This window comes from Mus pahari, chromosome 9 (assembly GCF_900095145.1).
Source record: "Mus pahari chromosome 9, PAHARI_EIJ_v1.1, whole genome shotgun sequence".
In the NCBI taxonomy this organism is placed as follows: domain Eukaryota; kingdom Metazoa; phylum Chordata; class Mammalia; order Rodentia; family Muridae; genus Mus; species Mus pahari.
This window is the reverse complement of record NC_034598.1, coordinates 5299206-5316620: the sequence shown is the minus strand read 5'-3', so window position 1 is coordinate 5316620 and position 17415 is coordinate 5299206. Positions and strand designations below refer to the sequence as shown.

Sequence of the window (17415 nt, the reverse complement as noted above, 5' to 3'; positions counted from 1 at the left end):
TCCTCCTCCTCCTCCTCTTCTTCTTCTTCTTCTTCTTCTTCTTCTTCTTCTTCTTCTCCTTCCTCCTCCTCCCCCCTTTTTTTCTTCTTGAGACAGGGTTTCTCTGTGTAGCCCTGGCTGTCCTAGAGCTTGCTCTGTAGACTAGGCTGGTTCAAATTCTGAGATCCACCTGTCTTTGCCTCCTGGGCGTTAGGATTAAGGTCATGTATCACTATGTCTGGCTATGTTTGGTGCAATTCTTAATTAAGAAAATAAAGCCACATAATTTGGTTGTAAAAAATGAGGCCGATCTATAAATCAATAAAAACAAATTAAAGAGAGGCCCAAGCACAAGTCCTCTTCTGGCACGTGGGGATGTTAATCGGATAAGGACCTGCTCTGACAATGCTGGCTCCAGGTGCCTCTGTAACAGAAGCTAAGATGCTCACCTTTGCTTAGTTTCTTCCACTTGTGATTCATTGGTTAAGCTTGCAGAGCAATCAATAAAACTTTCACATGCTATGTGTTGTACCAGGGAAGTTTTGCAGGTGGACAGATGGGCAAGACTGCCGCGAACTACCTCCTTTTTGGGGTCTGCCGCAGACTATTTCCTTCTTGGGTCTTCTGTCTGCGTGGAACGGGTCTCTGGTGGCAGATGGGCTAAGGAGTCAGATGGGAATTTGACACAAGTCTATTCCACATGTTAACTGCAGTAACACAGTCATTAAAAATGAACAGTTCTAACATTGAGTTGAATCTTTTGATCGATGCTTAAGTGGATTTCTGTTGTTTATGAGCTTTTCTGACTAGAACTTTGTGGTTAATTTTGGCTCCACATCAGGATAACTATGTGACTTAAAAGATGATGAATGCTGAATCTTCCTTGGTTTACTTTTTAAAAGAAGATTTCTTTATTTGTATGTTTCCTGAAATATAATCTTGCTATGAATCCCAGTGGTTGGAAACTTGCTGGGTAGGTGAAGCTGTCCTGGAACCTGCTGTGGTCTCTTCATCCCCTTGCCTCCTTATGCTTGGACTATAGTCATACGCCACTAGACCCTACAGGTTTACTGTCCAAAGCATCTCACGTGGTTCTAGTAACTAACGTAATAGGAAGGCGCCAGGCCTCAGGAGCTGCTGAGGGGTTGGAGTTCAGCGGCATTTCCCATCATTCCCAGTAGCTGATGATACATCTCACTACATACCTTGCTGGCGACACTCCTGGTTTGAGCAATGAGCTCTCGGATCCTCTGGATGCTGGCAGAAATGTTGCTTGCAGGCCGCTTCTGCTCCACAGTACGAAGCTGATCCAGAAGCTGGGGGACAACCTCGGTGAGATTTCTCACTGCAATAAGGAAAGTGGGCCACTTGAATATTTAATTCTATTTTAAAAACCAAGTGAGGTCCGGCAAACATGTTACCTCTGGTAGATCTATGGACATCATTTTTAACCTTACAAAATGAATAGCAGAGCTCAAGGCATAATCCATTCTGTTTTCTGTGACATTTAGAGTACATATTGATTTATAAGTGGAATGCAGTATGTGCTGACTTGCAGTGAACATTCTAAAGGGCAGGCTCCATGACCAACATACAGATGTTCCTTTAATTATATAGCTTAGGCTCCACATGTTTATAATACAGACTGATACAATAGGTGAAAAGGATTTTACTGCTGTACATGGCTGTGGCTGCTGTTACAGCAGAGATGGAGTTAATGGAGGAAACCAGGATCTTGAAGTCAAAGCTGTCTTTGCCATAGAGAGAGGGCAGCTTTGCAGCCTCTGGTGAGGACCCAGGCAAGGGGACATGGCAAGCAAGACTCTCCTGCTGACGGAAAGGTATATAACACAGACTTCCCATCCTCTTCATATAGACTCTTAAGTCTCTTATATTATGGTATGTTGTCTAATTTACTTTGTTTTAAATCATCAAATACTATTTGGGACAAAACACAGTAGCTTGAGTTTCCTCCAGTGGTCACTTTGGTGCTTATTAATACAGCGTGGTGGTCTGACTAGGAACGGCCCTCATAGACTCATCTGCTTAGTGCTTGGTGGAGAGGGAGTGGTGCTGTCAGGAGGTGTGGCCTTGTAGGAGTGGGTGTGGCCTTGTAGGAGGAAGTGTGCCACTCTGGAGGTGGGCTTTGAGGTCTCCTATGCTCAAGTTTTACCCAGTGTGAGCCTTAGCTCCTTTTCCATCACCAAGTCTACCTGTGTGCTGCCATACGTTCTTCCATGATGATAATGAACTAAACCTCTGAACCTGTAAGCTAGCAGCAATGAAATGTTTTCCTTTGTAAGAGTTACCTTGGTCAGGGTGTCTCGTCCCAGCAATAGAAACCCTAACTAAGACAGAGAACTCAATAGTACAAATGAAAGAAGATGAAAATAAATTGAAAACAGATAGAGAAAAACTGCAAACGCTGAATAACACATAGACCAGTCCCCCACCCCAGAAAGATCAGCTATGGATTCATGACTATTTTGAATTGAGAGGTGTTCTGTAAAGCTACTCTGGAGACTCGTTTGTAGAGAATGACTAGCAATTCCAGTCACATTTTGTCATGACAGTGGTAGACACTGATATCTAAGCGATTATGAAGATTCTGAATAAAAATGTGAGCGCGGAAAAAGAAATTCTCTGTTATTATGTGATTTTAAACAACATATACCAAACTACATTAGGTAGACATTAATAGATATCACTTTCATTGCTATAAAATTGTATATGTGAGTTAGCCATGACACATAGTTGATATTTGTTGGTAATAATCTGATTCACTCAGGCATGCAGAAAGCGAATGTGAGTTAGTGAGAAGATCAGTACAATTTATTAGATATTTTTTCTTCTAAAGTAAGACAGTATTTTGCTGAAGTTATTTAACATTTGATTAAACTTATGTGCTAAAAGATCAGTCTTACATTGATAAGGATATTTGCTACCATTATAAATGCTGCCAAATAATAATAAAAAAACCCACTTCATCAATTTAACTATGGTATTACTTCTACCAATGCACCTATCTGTAAATTTATGTATATATCATGTAGGTACATACATAAGTATCTAGAATACAGATAACTCTATACTCTAGGTAAACACAGATGAGCAGAGTAAAATACTTCTCTTTTTCTAAACTAATTTCTACAGCTTTCCAACCTGAAAGGCAAATGGCAGACACTGTATCTTATCAAAAACTGTGCAGAGTTTAATGGCCAATTCTTCAGGCAGGCAAGATGGTAAAGCTTGTGAGAGGTACCTGCATCCCGAGCAGAGTCCACTGCAGTGTTATATGCAGATGAGTCAAAGGTCTGCAGGTTCTGGGACCAGTTGCTGAGGTTGTTAGCCATTGGTGTGGTAACCTGTTGGACAGCCGCTGTGGTCTTGTTAGCTTCCTCAATGATGAGCTTGGACTGGCCCAGACGCTGGTGGGTGTCCCCTGCACACAGAGCAGAGAGATGTTCCCTTTACTGGAGAGCATGGATGGATCTCATTGCAAACAGTAGGTTCAAATGGACCTCAAATTTTGGGCTGTGAAAGGAGACTAAGACGTTTAAATATATGATGACTGTGCTATAAGTTATATGAACTGGAATATGATAAACAGCATTGATACGAGTTGGTAAGACTCTGCAGTCCTGATAATACCAAAATGATAACCTAAAATATTTTAAAATTAAGAAGTAAATTACAAAACCAAAACAATAACAATAGTCGGAAGCAACAAACAAGAAACCTTAGTATTTATTTAGGTTAGTAATCTGGTTTGAAAGTGACAGAAAATGCACACAAAGTTCCAGCTTCTATGTTGTTCACATCTGAACTTCACCATAAAAGCCTCTGCCTTTTATGGAAAAGTAATTTCCTGTAGAAGAACTTTTGCCCTAAAAAATGATGCTACATTTAGAACAGAAGTAAATTATTAAGAAAAGGTTTTTTCTTTTCAAAAGAAAAACATGGTTCAGAAAAGCTTTAATGTTAAGATCCAAGTTTCACTAAAAAGTTATTACATATTTGGGATGGGGTTCTCCAGAACCCACATGAGGTCAGAAGTGGTCACGCACATTTGCAAGCCAGTTACACAGAAATTGGCAAGCAGACCGCAGTATCCCTGGAAGCTGGTGAGCCAGCAGGGAGCAGCAGACATTACCACAAGTCTGAGGCCAGTCTAGCTAGGGGACATAGGAAGGTCTAGGCCAGCCATGGCTACATGACCAGGCGTACATCAGTGTCAAGACACCTTGACTCGGGTCCCAGAACAGGCAGGAGAACCACTCTTGTTTCTCTACTTGGCACATTGATCTCCTTGCTTATTTGATAAGAACAACTTGACATCTAATATAAGGATGTTGTTTACAGTGGGGGCCAGAGAAATCCAATGACCACATTAGGGCATGCTGAAAGCAAGGAATAACGTTCACAAGAGGGGTAACCAAGCAGTATGACTAGCACCAGTCTACTCAAACACATGCAGGCATATGCATGCGGGCGTAGAGCAAAGATGGAAAGAAAACACTCTTCATCTAATGGTCATCTCTGGGTGATATGGTTGTAGCTTTACTTCTGAGGGTAGTGGATAGTGTCGAACTTTTTTATTTTTTATTTGGTCAGGGGAGAACAAAACCCCTAAGATGAGTAAGAAGCTGATGACAAAGGAACCACTTAATGTCCCCCCTGCAAGGTTGTTTTACAGCAGTGGACACACACAGAGGACCTTGAAGCTCTGGATCCTTACCTCTCTCTGCTGCCTGTAGCTGCTTAACAGCATCATTCAGTCTGTCTCTGAGGGCGCCCTTCCTCCACAGGGCTCCTCCCACACGCCTGCTGGTGTCAGCCACTGCTTCATCGCCGCCTGTGGAGAAGAAGCAGAGGAAAGTACCAGGTGGGCCATGATGCCTGCAGGAAGTCCCCATCTCAGAGTGTGACCTCTGACTTGTATAGCTGATATGTAATACTCTAGCACTGTAGAAACAGAGGGTCAGTTCTGGAAAAAGGAGTTCAGAATAAGAGGTACAGGATAGCCGAAAACTACTGACACTGGCTGGGGGTGACTTAGGATGCCACGACGCTAATTTTTTTTGAGAAACAGAGCAAAGCTGTGACTAATATTATCTAGTAGTACAAATGACAAATTAAAAAAATTATCTATTTACATGATGATACATGGTTATAAGAGAATCTGACTATGCCCCTGCAGTTCTCTCAATAAAACTTTTATATGTCATATACCTAAGACATGGCACAGATTATATATGCCCAGCTTGGTGAATTTTTACACAGTGAACACAAAATACAGCCACATGGACGCCATCAAGACAGAACATTAGAGCACTCACCAGGCTCCTGTGGACTCTGTATGGTTAGCCAGAGGTCACCACTGTTTGGAGTTCAGTCTCTGTCTGCCATTATCTAGCTTTAAGGATTTATTTTATTTTTATTTATGTGTATATGTTGGTGTCTCTGTGGGGCATGTGTATGGTACTGTGTACGCTCACAGAGGCCAGCAGAGGACATCGGCTCCCCTGGAGCTCCTTAGAGATTGTGAGCCATCAGAGGGTGACAAGCTGGCACTCTCTGCAAGAACAGTTTGTCCTCTCACCTGATGACCCATCTTTCTAGCCTCTTCACTTTGGAAAGATTTATTTTATTTTTAATTACATGTGTGTGAGTGCTGGGGGGTATGTGCATATGAGTGAAAATATTGTGTGGTTTTAAATTCCTCCCAATGAAATGACAAAGTAATATGATTTATATATATTTGTTTTGATATCTGTAAAGTCATAAGTCTTGATATCTTTTTTTCATTTTCATTAGCATCTTCTAATTGCAAAGAACAGTGGATTTCATTGTGACATTGCATGCATGTACATCCCTTGATCATGTCCTGACCTCCTCACTGTTCCCTTCCTTACCCCCAGGCCCTCTTCCTTTCATGTGTCATCTCCAGCCTTCTGCTTGTCTTTGATTAATTATCATACATATTATTATAAATATCATCATTCATTAATGTATCATATTATAGCTGTACAAACGCAACCACTCAGTCTATTTAGTGTTACTCACATATGTTATCATTTAGATACTTTGCTCTTACTTTTCAAGACTGGCTACTGGAATTTTCTCTCTCTTCTTGAGGAAATTCCAGAATTAGTCTATCTATATATCCACAGTGTTACAGTGTTTCAACTAGCACTGTATTGCACCTATAGATACATGGTGTAGAATTGTCTATTTCAGAGTTGAGTCTTTCAGTAAATATGGTATCTATTGTTCTTTTAAACTTTTAAATATTTTATTTGTATTTTTAAACATATTTATTGCACAAACTACTGGGTTCTACTATTGAGCATCTTTATTACCTTATATGTACCAGTCTTATTGAATTCTATTCATTTTTTCCCTAGGTATTTGATGCTACTGAAAACAGTGTTGTTTTTAAATGCTAATTTCCAGCTATTTTTTTTTTTAAAACTAAGCTAGGTATTTATGTATAGAATCAGTAATGGGTATAACCTGTCTTTGTTTGCAGTCTCATTGGAAAAGCTTTTTAATATTTTATTATGAACATGTTTTCTGAATATTACTTGATTATTCTTTATTAGATTATGGAAATGTTCTTCTGTTCTCTGTTTACTAAGAGTTTAAAAAATATTGGATTGGTGTTGTTTTATTAATGAAGTGAAGTGGGTAGGAAGGTTGTGATCTGGGAGGAGTTGGAGAAGGGGAAGACTATGACTATATATATATATATATATATATATATATATATATATATATATGTGTGTGTGTGTGTATATATATATATATATATACATATATATGTATGTATATATATATATATATATACACACACATATATATCACCTATAGATGCATGTTGTAGAATTGTCCATTTTACATATAGAGAGAAAGTAGATAAAAAAGATTTCCCGTGAATAGTGACATGAGCATATAAATATTCTCCTACAATTTGTAAATATGGTGGGCTACAATACTTTAAATATTACATTACCTTTGAAATCCTGTTATAAATTTATGTTGTTCACCATATGCCACCACTTCTATACATGGTGTATTTGATTTGCTAATTTTTTTTTTTTTTTTTTTGAGCTGGGGTCTTATTCTCTAGTCTAAGCTGGTTTTGGCTTTGTAGTCAACCTCCAGCCTCAGTAGCCTCCTAAATGCTGAGATTACAGGCATGAACCACTACACCTGGCTGATTAGGATTTTTGTGTCTGTAAGAGAATCTGGCTTGCATTTCCCCCTTTTCTATGTCCTACTGGGTTTGATATTTACATTTTGTTGGCTTTTATAGAAAAAGCTGGAGCATATTTATTTCGCTATTTCATATTTCTCTACGTGTTTGTATAAAAGTGGTGACCTTTCTTCTCTAAAATTTGAAAGAATTCCTGGGAGCCTGGAGGCATCTTCCTGGGAGAACTAAATGCCCAAGTTAACTGACCTGGGTTATCTATTCTCTGTGTATCATTTGTGAAAGGATCTGGGTTTTGTTTGTTTTGTTTTTGTTTTTTCTCAAAAAATATGCTCTGGGCATGATTTGCAAACTGGGATCATTCTTGAGCAAATCCTAGTGGACCGCGAAATTGTATCCCTTTATCTGAACGGGAGACCAGCTTTCCCAGTAACTAGCAGGTTATATTTCTCTACAAATAGTAATGAGTTGCCTCTCTTCTTCCCTTCTGTTTCCTCCAGTGGACTTCTAAAACTCGCATCCCCAAGCCCCAGGGCACGTCTTTCCGAGCTCACTCTGTGAGTGCTTGTCAGTGCTGTGTCCAGTGGATAGCTACAAGATGGATCTTCACTGTTTTACTGTCATGAAATACGGTGTAACCAGGAATAAGCACCTATTTCCTCAGGGTTCTGAGAATTTCCCAGCATTTCAAGAGTGACTTTACACACTTTTAGTGACAATGAGCATCCGTTGCCATTTGTTTTGAAAGTTTTTGTTTTCAGATATGGCAATATAAAGCTTTAGCTTTTGTTTTGGGGCCTGTGACTGCATTAAATGCTACTTTATTTAACTCCAAGTTTAGGGCTCTTGCTAACAATATGAGGAGAATCTATTTTATAAAAAGAAATGCTTTGCTGAAAGTGTTTCCTGATGGGTGAAACTACCATCTTTTCAGAAGATTGTGGTAAACAGAACTTTTTGAAGTTTATTCCAGATTGTTAAATCTTTGTTACAGACAATGAAAAAGAAAGACAGCTGAGAAGTGAAGGTTCCTCATCACAGGAAGCCATTTGAAAATGGAGAAATGCTAACCTGGAATTAGGTTGTAGCTGACTACATGAAAACCAGAACTCATGTCACAAATGTGCTTATTTCTCAAAGGAGAGAGTTCTGTCACGTTTACAGTAACTCACATTTAGAGTCACTCACATTTACAGTCACTCACATGGTCCTAACTCCTTAATGTCCTTTGTAGACGGTAAGGAACTTAACCCAAAACAAGCAGATCATCAAATATGTGATCAGACCTGCCAAATAGTTGAAGAAGATGATAAAGGAATCTTATTGGATATCAAATGTGGGACTCTGAGGACATGCTAATCCCAGACAGGAAGGTAGTTTTTAGGAGACTCAGTGGCTCGATGATGATAGGATTCACTGAGAGCACATAGGCAGAATCAGCAAGCAGAATAGAATGCTTAAGAGACTAGATTGTAAGGATTGACATATGCTGGCCCTCCCCATGCAAGAAACAAAACCGTCACACAGATCTGTCAGCACTTAGCTTTTAACATAGTTTGCTGTTGACATCCTAATTCTTTACTGTTAGTATTCACATTAATTTCCAGAAAGCATACTCAGAATTAGCTCTATAAGACATTAATATGAATTCTTTGATAAATTAGGACAGAGAAAATTAATAGCATTCTTATTACCTCTGTCTAGAAAGCATAAAATATCAGTTGCCTTGTTACTAAGCATGCAGAATATGAAAAATCAAAGTGTGATCATTTCTCTCTCTTTTTTTTCAGAAGAGGACAAAAAGATAACGCATGGTTGACTTGAGAATAATTGATCTGATAAAATTTCATAAAGTTCTCCATTTCAAACTGAACTTGTTTTTAGCTGATAGGTAGAAATCAGCTTGATGCTTCCCAACTCACTTATACAATGCTTACAATGCTTTATGCTCAAATAGCCTTAGGGATGAGCTCATGACCTCAGAAAGGAGGGTCATTTAATTTGATCCTTGGTCCATTCAGTTGTTCCTCTAGAGGTTTAGAGGGACAGCAGTGTTTCACCACATCCTTCTGTTCCATTTCCAGTGTGCTCACTTTTAGAGCAGTGGGGAAAGCGTCTTTCCATGTGTCTTCCAGGCTTACCCACAGCCATCTACTGCAGCAAACACAAGCTATAGCAGCACAGAACCGTCCAGGTGGCTTGCAGTTTCCTGTCATCCCAGTCGCCTCTTACCAGGATGGCGTATCCAGTTCCCTGAACCAGCTCTCCCAGGAATGATGCTCTCCCTTCACTTTTGAAAATGTAAAGGCTTCTGGATGGCTAATGGGAGACCAATTTATGGGGAACACAGTTTGCATGTTTAGTGCATTTTATGGTTTTATTTCCTTGAATATTATGATCTTCCTACTAGTCAGCACATTTGACTAGTAGGATTCGCCACCATATGTTGGATAAGTATGGTTCCATGCTGTTTTCCTGCCTGGAAGCTCTTTTTGAATCCTAATTTACTTTGAAATATCATGCATGCTGTTTTGTAACTTGATTATAAAGTATTGATATTATTTAGTGAAATGTTAGTTATTCCTCAAGCCTAGGATTTAGAAACCTGTGTATATCTATAAAAGGAGTCTATGAATCAGAAGGAGGAGAAAATGAGATATTTACTAGAATCTGCCTTTGCTTGCAGCTCTCTGGCTTGGTTGAGAAGGTTGTCACTTTCATCCTTATGGTAAATGATCTGCGTGTCAATACCACTCACGGCCTACAAAACAAGTGGTCAGAGAGGTAAGAACAGCTGAATGTTTCATGGCTTTTGGATTAAAATGATGTCATTTATCTACTAAACACGAAGCAAACTTCACATAGCTTCACTTTCATAGCTCAGAACCAAGAACAGAGGGAGAAAGGAGAAAACAATGTTTCAGTGTTTTCAAAGTTAAGTTCCCTTACTCCCCCCGCCCCCAGGACAATCCAGCAAATCCTAGAGGATGTTGTGGCCACGGCTTGTCAAAAATAAACCACCAGATAAATAATTATGAATTGNAGAGAGAGAGAGAGAGAGAGAGAGAGAGAGAGAGAGAGAGAGAGAGAGAGAGAAGATGCATCTTAAGACTTAGAAGATTCACTAGTAGCTGAGCATGGTGGTGCATGCCTTTAATCCCAGCACTTAGGAAACTGAGTTCGAGGACAGCCTGGTCTACAGAGTGAGTTCCAGGACAGCCAGGACTACACAGAGAAACCCTGCCTCGAAAAACCAAAAAAAAAAAAAGAAGATTCACTAGCCTGACATCGTTTTCTTTGGAGGCTTTGGCAAAAGAAAAAGAGAAACTAAAGAACCAACAGAGAAAGAGAATAGCATCTACAATGGAACTCTCATTTGCAAACTGGACTCATCCTGATGAACTTGTAAACCCAAACCATTATTGTGCACAGTGCTCTTCTCTTAGCGCTCCTGACCTTTCTGACACTTAAAATTTTCATTGAAAGGTCAAGGGTTAAGGGATGATGATAGAAAACCAAGACTATATAGGTATATAATATATATTATAAAAACCACATATTATATTATATATATATACAACACACACATATATGTAACACACATTAAGTTATATTAATGTATATTGTATAACTTATCATGTATATAGATATATAATATATCATATGTATATACATATATAATATATATTCTCTGAATATCTATATAGAATATAGATATTATATATAATATACATATTATATTTATATTTATATAGATTTTTCTGGTGCGCACACACACACACACACACACACAAGCAGAAGCGGACTACTTAGGAAGGAAGAAAGACTAGTAAGTGGGAATGAATGAAGAGCAGAAGCAAATAAAACAAGGCATAATGGTATTTTTGTATAAAAAAAAACAAGAAAGACAATAAGAATTAGTTAATCAAAACAGAGAGAAGAAAAGGCGATCTATCAACAAACCCTGAGGTAAAGTAGTACTCACATCATAAATTCGATCAGTGATATTCAAAGCAAGTTCTGCTGTTTCATTGGCTTCACTGACATAATTGGCAATATTTTCATAGACGTTTGATGCATCCAAAGCCTTCCGTACCAGCCCGTTCATGTCCGAACTGTGCAAATTTCTGCCAATAAACAATTTTGTTACTTCTTCTTACTTCCATAGGAAATGGGGCCCAGTTAGGGTTTCATTTTGGTACTTCAGGGATCACAGATGCTGCCTTCCCATTTTTGGTTTTGTTTTTCAAAGCCACCTGTATTGGAAGGTTTTCCTGAGTCTCCCTTCCTGGGGGTACATTACAATCACATTCATTTTTCTGCCCTGCCCCGAAGGTGTCATCTCCTTTTGACTCATGATAGCTGTTGCTTGTCAATAGCTGCTAAAAATAGGAATGGTGATTTTAAGAGTCCCCTGTCCCTCTTTGCAAAGGTTTGTTTAAGTAGTGCAGGTTGGACAAAGGCCCGAAGCCATATGCTGCTACCTACATGGGATCCAGCTGTTACTCTTGAAGGCCAGCCCCAAGGAGGATACAGAGCTTGCCAGGCACACAGTGGTGGGCTAAGGTCTGTCTGATTCTCTGGCAGCCGCAGCTCAGCCTAGCCTCCCCTCTGTCCTGAAACACCATGTTCTCTGCATTATCCCTTCCAAGTTTGGGTAAGGTTCAGGGAACACTCACTGAGAACCTATCACATACATGTTCTCACATACAGAGGAGAATAACCATATATCTTCTGAGGATTCACACAGGCATAGCAAGGACCAATGGGGTAAATGACTAACATCCTGTGCTTGCATCTCCTAAACTTCAGGGTTTATAGTTATACTTAAACCATTTCTGAACTGGACTTACAAAATGTATTGTAACATTTACTTTTCTGACCAATAATTCCCCTCCCCTTCTATTTGAGACAGGGTCTCTCTACATAGCCCTGGTTGTTCTGGAACTCACTATGTAGATGAAGCTGGCCTTGAACTCAGCCTGCCTCTGTTGCTTGTGTGCTAAGATTAAAGGTCTGAACCACTGTGCCTGGCTAACCAACACTCTTTAATCGCCCTCACCTTCACAGCATATCCTAACGCCCCTTTGTTACTGATTCTCAGGGCCAGTAGCTCCTTATTGTCTCTGAATTCCAAACACTCACAGCTAATATCACTTTCTTCACCAATACCCTGCAAATTATGATTGTCTCTGCTTAGACTGTTGGACGCTGCAGATCCTACCCAGTGTGGAAAGCGCTGATGAGCAGTCATTTCTTCCTGAGCCTCCACCATGTAGCTCAGGCCCAGTTTGCTCCCAGGCTGAACAACTTCCTCTGTATTTCCCTAGCTACTTCTCTCATCGTCTAACTCCATCAGCAGCCAATCTCCCCTGTAGCAGGCCTGACTTTCCCAATGGACAGAGTAAGCATCCACAAAAATACTTTATTTTAGTTTTTTCAAATCAGAATGAAAAGAATGAGGATAATAAAATGATATTGTTTTCATTTTGTTGTAGCCATGAAACAGAGTTTGATTTTGATAGAGAAAAGGATCAATTATGGCAAGAGTCATGCTATATGAAGGTATGTCCCTTCCGTACACTCTTTATCTTCCCTCCTTGGGACCTCTTCTTAGAAATAGCATCAAGAGTAAACTATGAAGAAAGTAGACAAGAAAAAATGATATCATGCCTGTAATCTCGGCATTTAGAAAACAAAGGCAGCAGGATTGCCATGAGTTTCAAACCAGCCTAGGCTGAGGAGTAAGAGTCCAAGATCTTGTCCAAGAAATCCAAACAGACAAATACAAAGCACCTAGGATGCCAAAGCCTGGGTTTGATCCCCAACAATGCACACAACAGCACAGCAGCACACACTTATAATCCCAGCCCTTGGGAGGGAGAGGCAGGAGGATCAGAAATTTAATGTCGATCTTGGCTATATAGAGTTGGAAGCCAGTCTAAGTTAGAAGAGACTTTGTAACAAAACAAAACAAAACAAACAAAACAAAACAAGCTCCCTATCCCACAAAAAGAGATAAAAGAAAAAAAAAGTGTGTACAACAGATAAATGTTGAGGAATTTTCAATGTTTACATTTTGAGGGTGAAAGTTTAGAAATTTTGAATGTTTTCATGAATAGATTGAGTCAGAAACATGAGGTCAGGTTGATTGACATTTGTGCCTGTGGAGCCAGTGAAACGTGCAGTAACTTCCACGGAACCCTGCTGGACCACCCCTGTAGGATGACATTTAGAGAAGAGTGCCCTGTGTATCCACCAGTAGGGTGCTGCAAAGACGAAGGAATCGTGAGAGAGAGAGAGCGCCAGAGGATGGCTCAAAACTAATAATCAACCAATCTGCGATGCCATCAAAACTGATGTTTTATCTAAGTTCCTTTTATTGCTTTCATTCAAAGCATACTTCTTAGGGACACCACACCACACTGAGTACAAGACTGTACCACACCAGAGCTGCCACTGCTATAAGCTTTCATGCTTTCTGTCTCCCCTCTTCTTTCTTCTGCTCTCCCTCCTCTCCCCTTCACCTTTCCCCTCTCTTTCTCCCTTCTTTCCCCTCTCTTATTTCTTAAGCCAACCCCAACCCTCTACTCAGTCAGGAGAGATGTTTGAAATTTTTGGTGAGGAGGTACTAAAAGATAATGTGCATTTAGAATGGACGTTAATCTTGGCCCTTACCCTTGACCTTTCCAGGTGCTTGCTTTTTATAATGATCTTGTGATTTACTTATTTCAGGGTCATGAATTCAATTCCAATCTCTCCGTATGTTTCAATTAACATTAACTGAGTGGCCAAAGGGTGTGTGACTCTTTTCTAGGTGCTGTGAAAGAAATTGTCAATTGATTTTTTTTTCTCTTAACAGGAGTTAAATTAAACATTTCCTGCTGGGCACTGCAGAAAATTGAGTGTTTAGCAGGAGTCAGTTGTAATGCTAAGTCCTAACCAGCTTGACTTATGGTATTTGAGTATGGAAAGTACATTACATGCTGGCTATAAAATAAGCAGGTAATGATGGTTGAATTAGACACTGTGGAGGGATTTAATTTCTTGCCCCAGTCACCTACTGTGGAACAGATCTCACTTGTACCCCTGCCTAGAGCATAGGTTTCTAGTCTCAAAGACTTTTACAGGACAGTCTCTCAGAAACAATTGCAAAAAACTGATGTCTGGCTCTGAGAAAACAATTCACAAACCAATTAGCAATCAAGCAAAATCAAGCACAACCTACTTGCTGCATCCTAGTGACTCTGGTATGGAACTGAATACAGATGTCTCACTTGGTCCATGTAAATCTTTGCATTGTTAAAACTGCGATGTTACCTGCTTAGCTCATCGGCTTCCTGTTGAAGGTTGTATGCGTGGTCCGTAGCTTCCTGAACTAAATCATGACTGAGGTTACTCAGGTTGGATAGTTTTCCTTGCAGCTCATTTTTGGCTCCATCTATTTCTGCATAAATTCCAGATGCATTCTAAAGAAAGAAAAAACAAATTAAATGACTTGAGTTTAGAGAATTGTAAAAGGGTGTCCCCAGATAACAACACAGTTGACCATTTTCCTTCTTGTCAATTTCAGGCTTAAATGACCATACGAAGGATTTGTGTATTCCTGCATCTTCATCCCCTTCTCTTTGGAAATACATGCTGTAGCCATTCCTAACTTCTTGGGTGAGATAGTGTTCCTGTAAGTCTATTATCCAGCCTTACTCTACTGTAATCATTGTATAGGATTATTCAATCATGATATTACAAACTCTTACATGATATTACAAATGCTTAGGAGTCAGGAACTAAGTTCAACTTGTTTTTGTGTCTCTAGACTGGAGCACAGTTTCTAACACACAAAATTTATTTCTTAGAAGTTATATTAAGCCTTTAGTCATTTGGCTGGTCACACTGCTTTGAATTACATAAACAGAAAAAATACCACTGGCATTCCATGTTCACTCACTATCTCATTACTCTTTTAACAAATGTCTACATTGTACCTAGTCCATGGCTGACCAACACTCTTGGAGAGAAGACAGAACACAGTTGCAGCTTTCAAGCGCTGCAATTGAGGGGGACAGCACAGTCAGCAGTGACCACATAAGTGGACAAGCTAATTTTAGAAAGCAAAGGATATTTTGAAAAACAAACAAACAAAAAAAACCTGTAACATGGGGTGGATAGTGGTTGAAGGTAAGAGGACCTCTTGGATTAACTAGTCATGAAGATACAAGCCATGTAAAGATCTACGGACAGTAGGCACACAGGTCTTGAGTGAGGACTGAATATGGTGTTTTTGAAATGAGTTTGATGAGCTGCTGTGTGATGCATGAGTAAGAGAGCGAGTTAAAGCATGAGGTTAGACAGGTGGGTGAGAACTAGGTCACAGAGTGCCTCATGTATCATGGTGGAATATAGTTCTGATCTGAAGCACCACCAGAAGTTCAATAGAAGTGATCTAGCTTGATTATATTTTAAATCTGTGTTTCTACTAATGGATTGGGAATGCATCTAGAAGGGCCATGGTAGTGGCAAACACATCTATTAGGGGCCTCCTCTGCCACCTGACAAGGGACACTAGAGAGTGGCAGCATAAGAATAGGTGATATGTTTGTGATGGTCCCTTTCTGGTGCCACACGGCAGCACATAGCACTCCTGAGATGACTCCAAACAACCAGGGACCCTGGAAATCACTACGTGGAGCAAGTAAGTGGTGAAGAAGTGGAAGAGAAAGAAAAACAGAAGGATGTGGGGACAATAAAGAGAGGCAGAACTGGAGACTTGAGGGTAGTGAGGAACAGCCTGATCTGAACAGCCAGTGATGCCACCTAAGGCCATGGTGAGGTGTCACCGAGGGTCACATGCAGCAGCAGGAGTCTATGGCCCTGCAGCAGCAAGAGTCTGTTACCACCAAAGACATATGCAGTCTCGGATGCCACCCAGGGACATGGTGATGTCTGAGGGCTGTGCAGAACTGGACATCTTGGGAGAGCTGTCCTTGCTTCTCACTGGCTGCAGCACTCGGGAGAGCCAGCCCCGCACCTCACCTGGGTAGCATCATACAGCTGACCCTGATTGTTGGGGCATAGGTGAGCCAGATTCAAGGAGTTTTGGAGAGTTGGTCCCAACATTTGCCTGCCATGTAGTGATGTAGAGAAGGAAGGCATGCCCTGCCTGACCCTTGACACCTATGGCAGGCAGAAGAGCTGCTCTAAAGTCAATTGAGCAGAACTGTCTCTGCTCCTCACCAGCTACAGCATTCAGGAGAGTGCGTCCTGCACCTTGCCTGGGCAGCGCAGGAGAGCCAGCCATCACAGTGAGGGTGAGGATGAGCCAGCTCCAAGGGCATGAGAGTGGGAGAGCTGGTTCTGTCCCTTGCTAGTTGTGCCATTAGATGAGCTAAATGAGGCAGTGCTGGAGAGCTCATCCCAGTGGTATGGGTATGGGAGAACTGACAGGCAGACTGGCTCAGATACTTCACAGGCCCAGATCCAGGGCTTTGAGTTGGCCCACCCTAACATCTGGCTTATTCTAGTTCACACAATGGTCTTCAGTTCTAGACATTCTCTTGCAAACACCATGATATCATTTTTCTTTATTTCTTCCTACTCACCTATTGATGGACATCTAGGTTGGCTTCATTTTGTATCATATTGTGAATAGTGTAGGATGCACAAGGATCTTTTTGGTATGTTGACTCAGTCCTTCAGTTTTATAACTAAGAGGGGTCCAGCGCGGTCACACGGTAGTTCTACTCTTAGTGACTGCATTCCCAATGGGTAGTGAATAAAGATTAATTTCCCCCTGCATCCTGGCCAGTGTTTGTTTTCTCGATGATAGCCATTTTGATTGATATGAGATGGATTCTCAAAGTGGTTTTAATTTGCATTCCTTGATAGTTAAGAATGTTGAACACCTTTTCTTCTTTTGTAGTGGCTATTCCTGGTTGTCAACTTGACTATATTTGAAATGAACTACAATCCAGAATTGGAAGGCTCACCAGTGAACCTAATCTGGAGGTTGGGAGATATAAGATCTGGATCTTGGTATGGAGATCTTGAGACACAGTGGTGATTGAATCCAGAAGATTAAGACAGGGAGATCTCCGAGTCCGAGGTCATCTGGGATTAAAGGTGTGGTGGCACACACCTTTAATCGGGGCTACACCTTCTTCTGGGGACCATATAAGGACATTGGAAGAAGGGAGTCTGGCTCTGGCTCTTTTGCCTTCTTG

At 40.5% G+C, this 17415-nt stretch overlaps 1 protein-coding gene across 1 annotated transcript in view; it reads right to left on the bottom strand.

Moving 5' to 3' along the window:
• Lama4 (laminin subunit alpha 4) overlaps positions 1–17415 on the bottom strand; it is a 145339-nt gene that overhangs the window by 39056 nt on the left and 88868 nt on the right. Inside the window, exons 13-18 of the mRNA XM_021204290.2 lie at positions 14516–14664; positions 11181–11322; positions 9860–9956; positions 4718–4834; positions 3242–3421; positions 1185–1324 (exon numbers count right to left, since the gene is read on the bottom strand). Of these exons, the coding sequence (XP_021059949.1) occupies positions 1185–1324; positions 3242–3421; positions 4718–4834; positions 9860–9956; positions 11181–11322; positions 14516–14664 (825 nt within the window). The remainder of the gene's footprint in view (positions 1–1184; positions 1325–3241; positions 3422–4717; positions 4835–9859; positions 9957–11180; positions 11323–14515; positions 14665–17415) is intronic.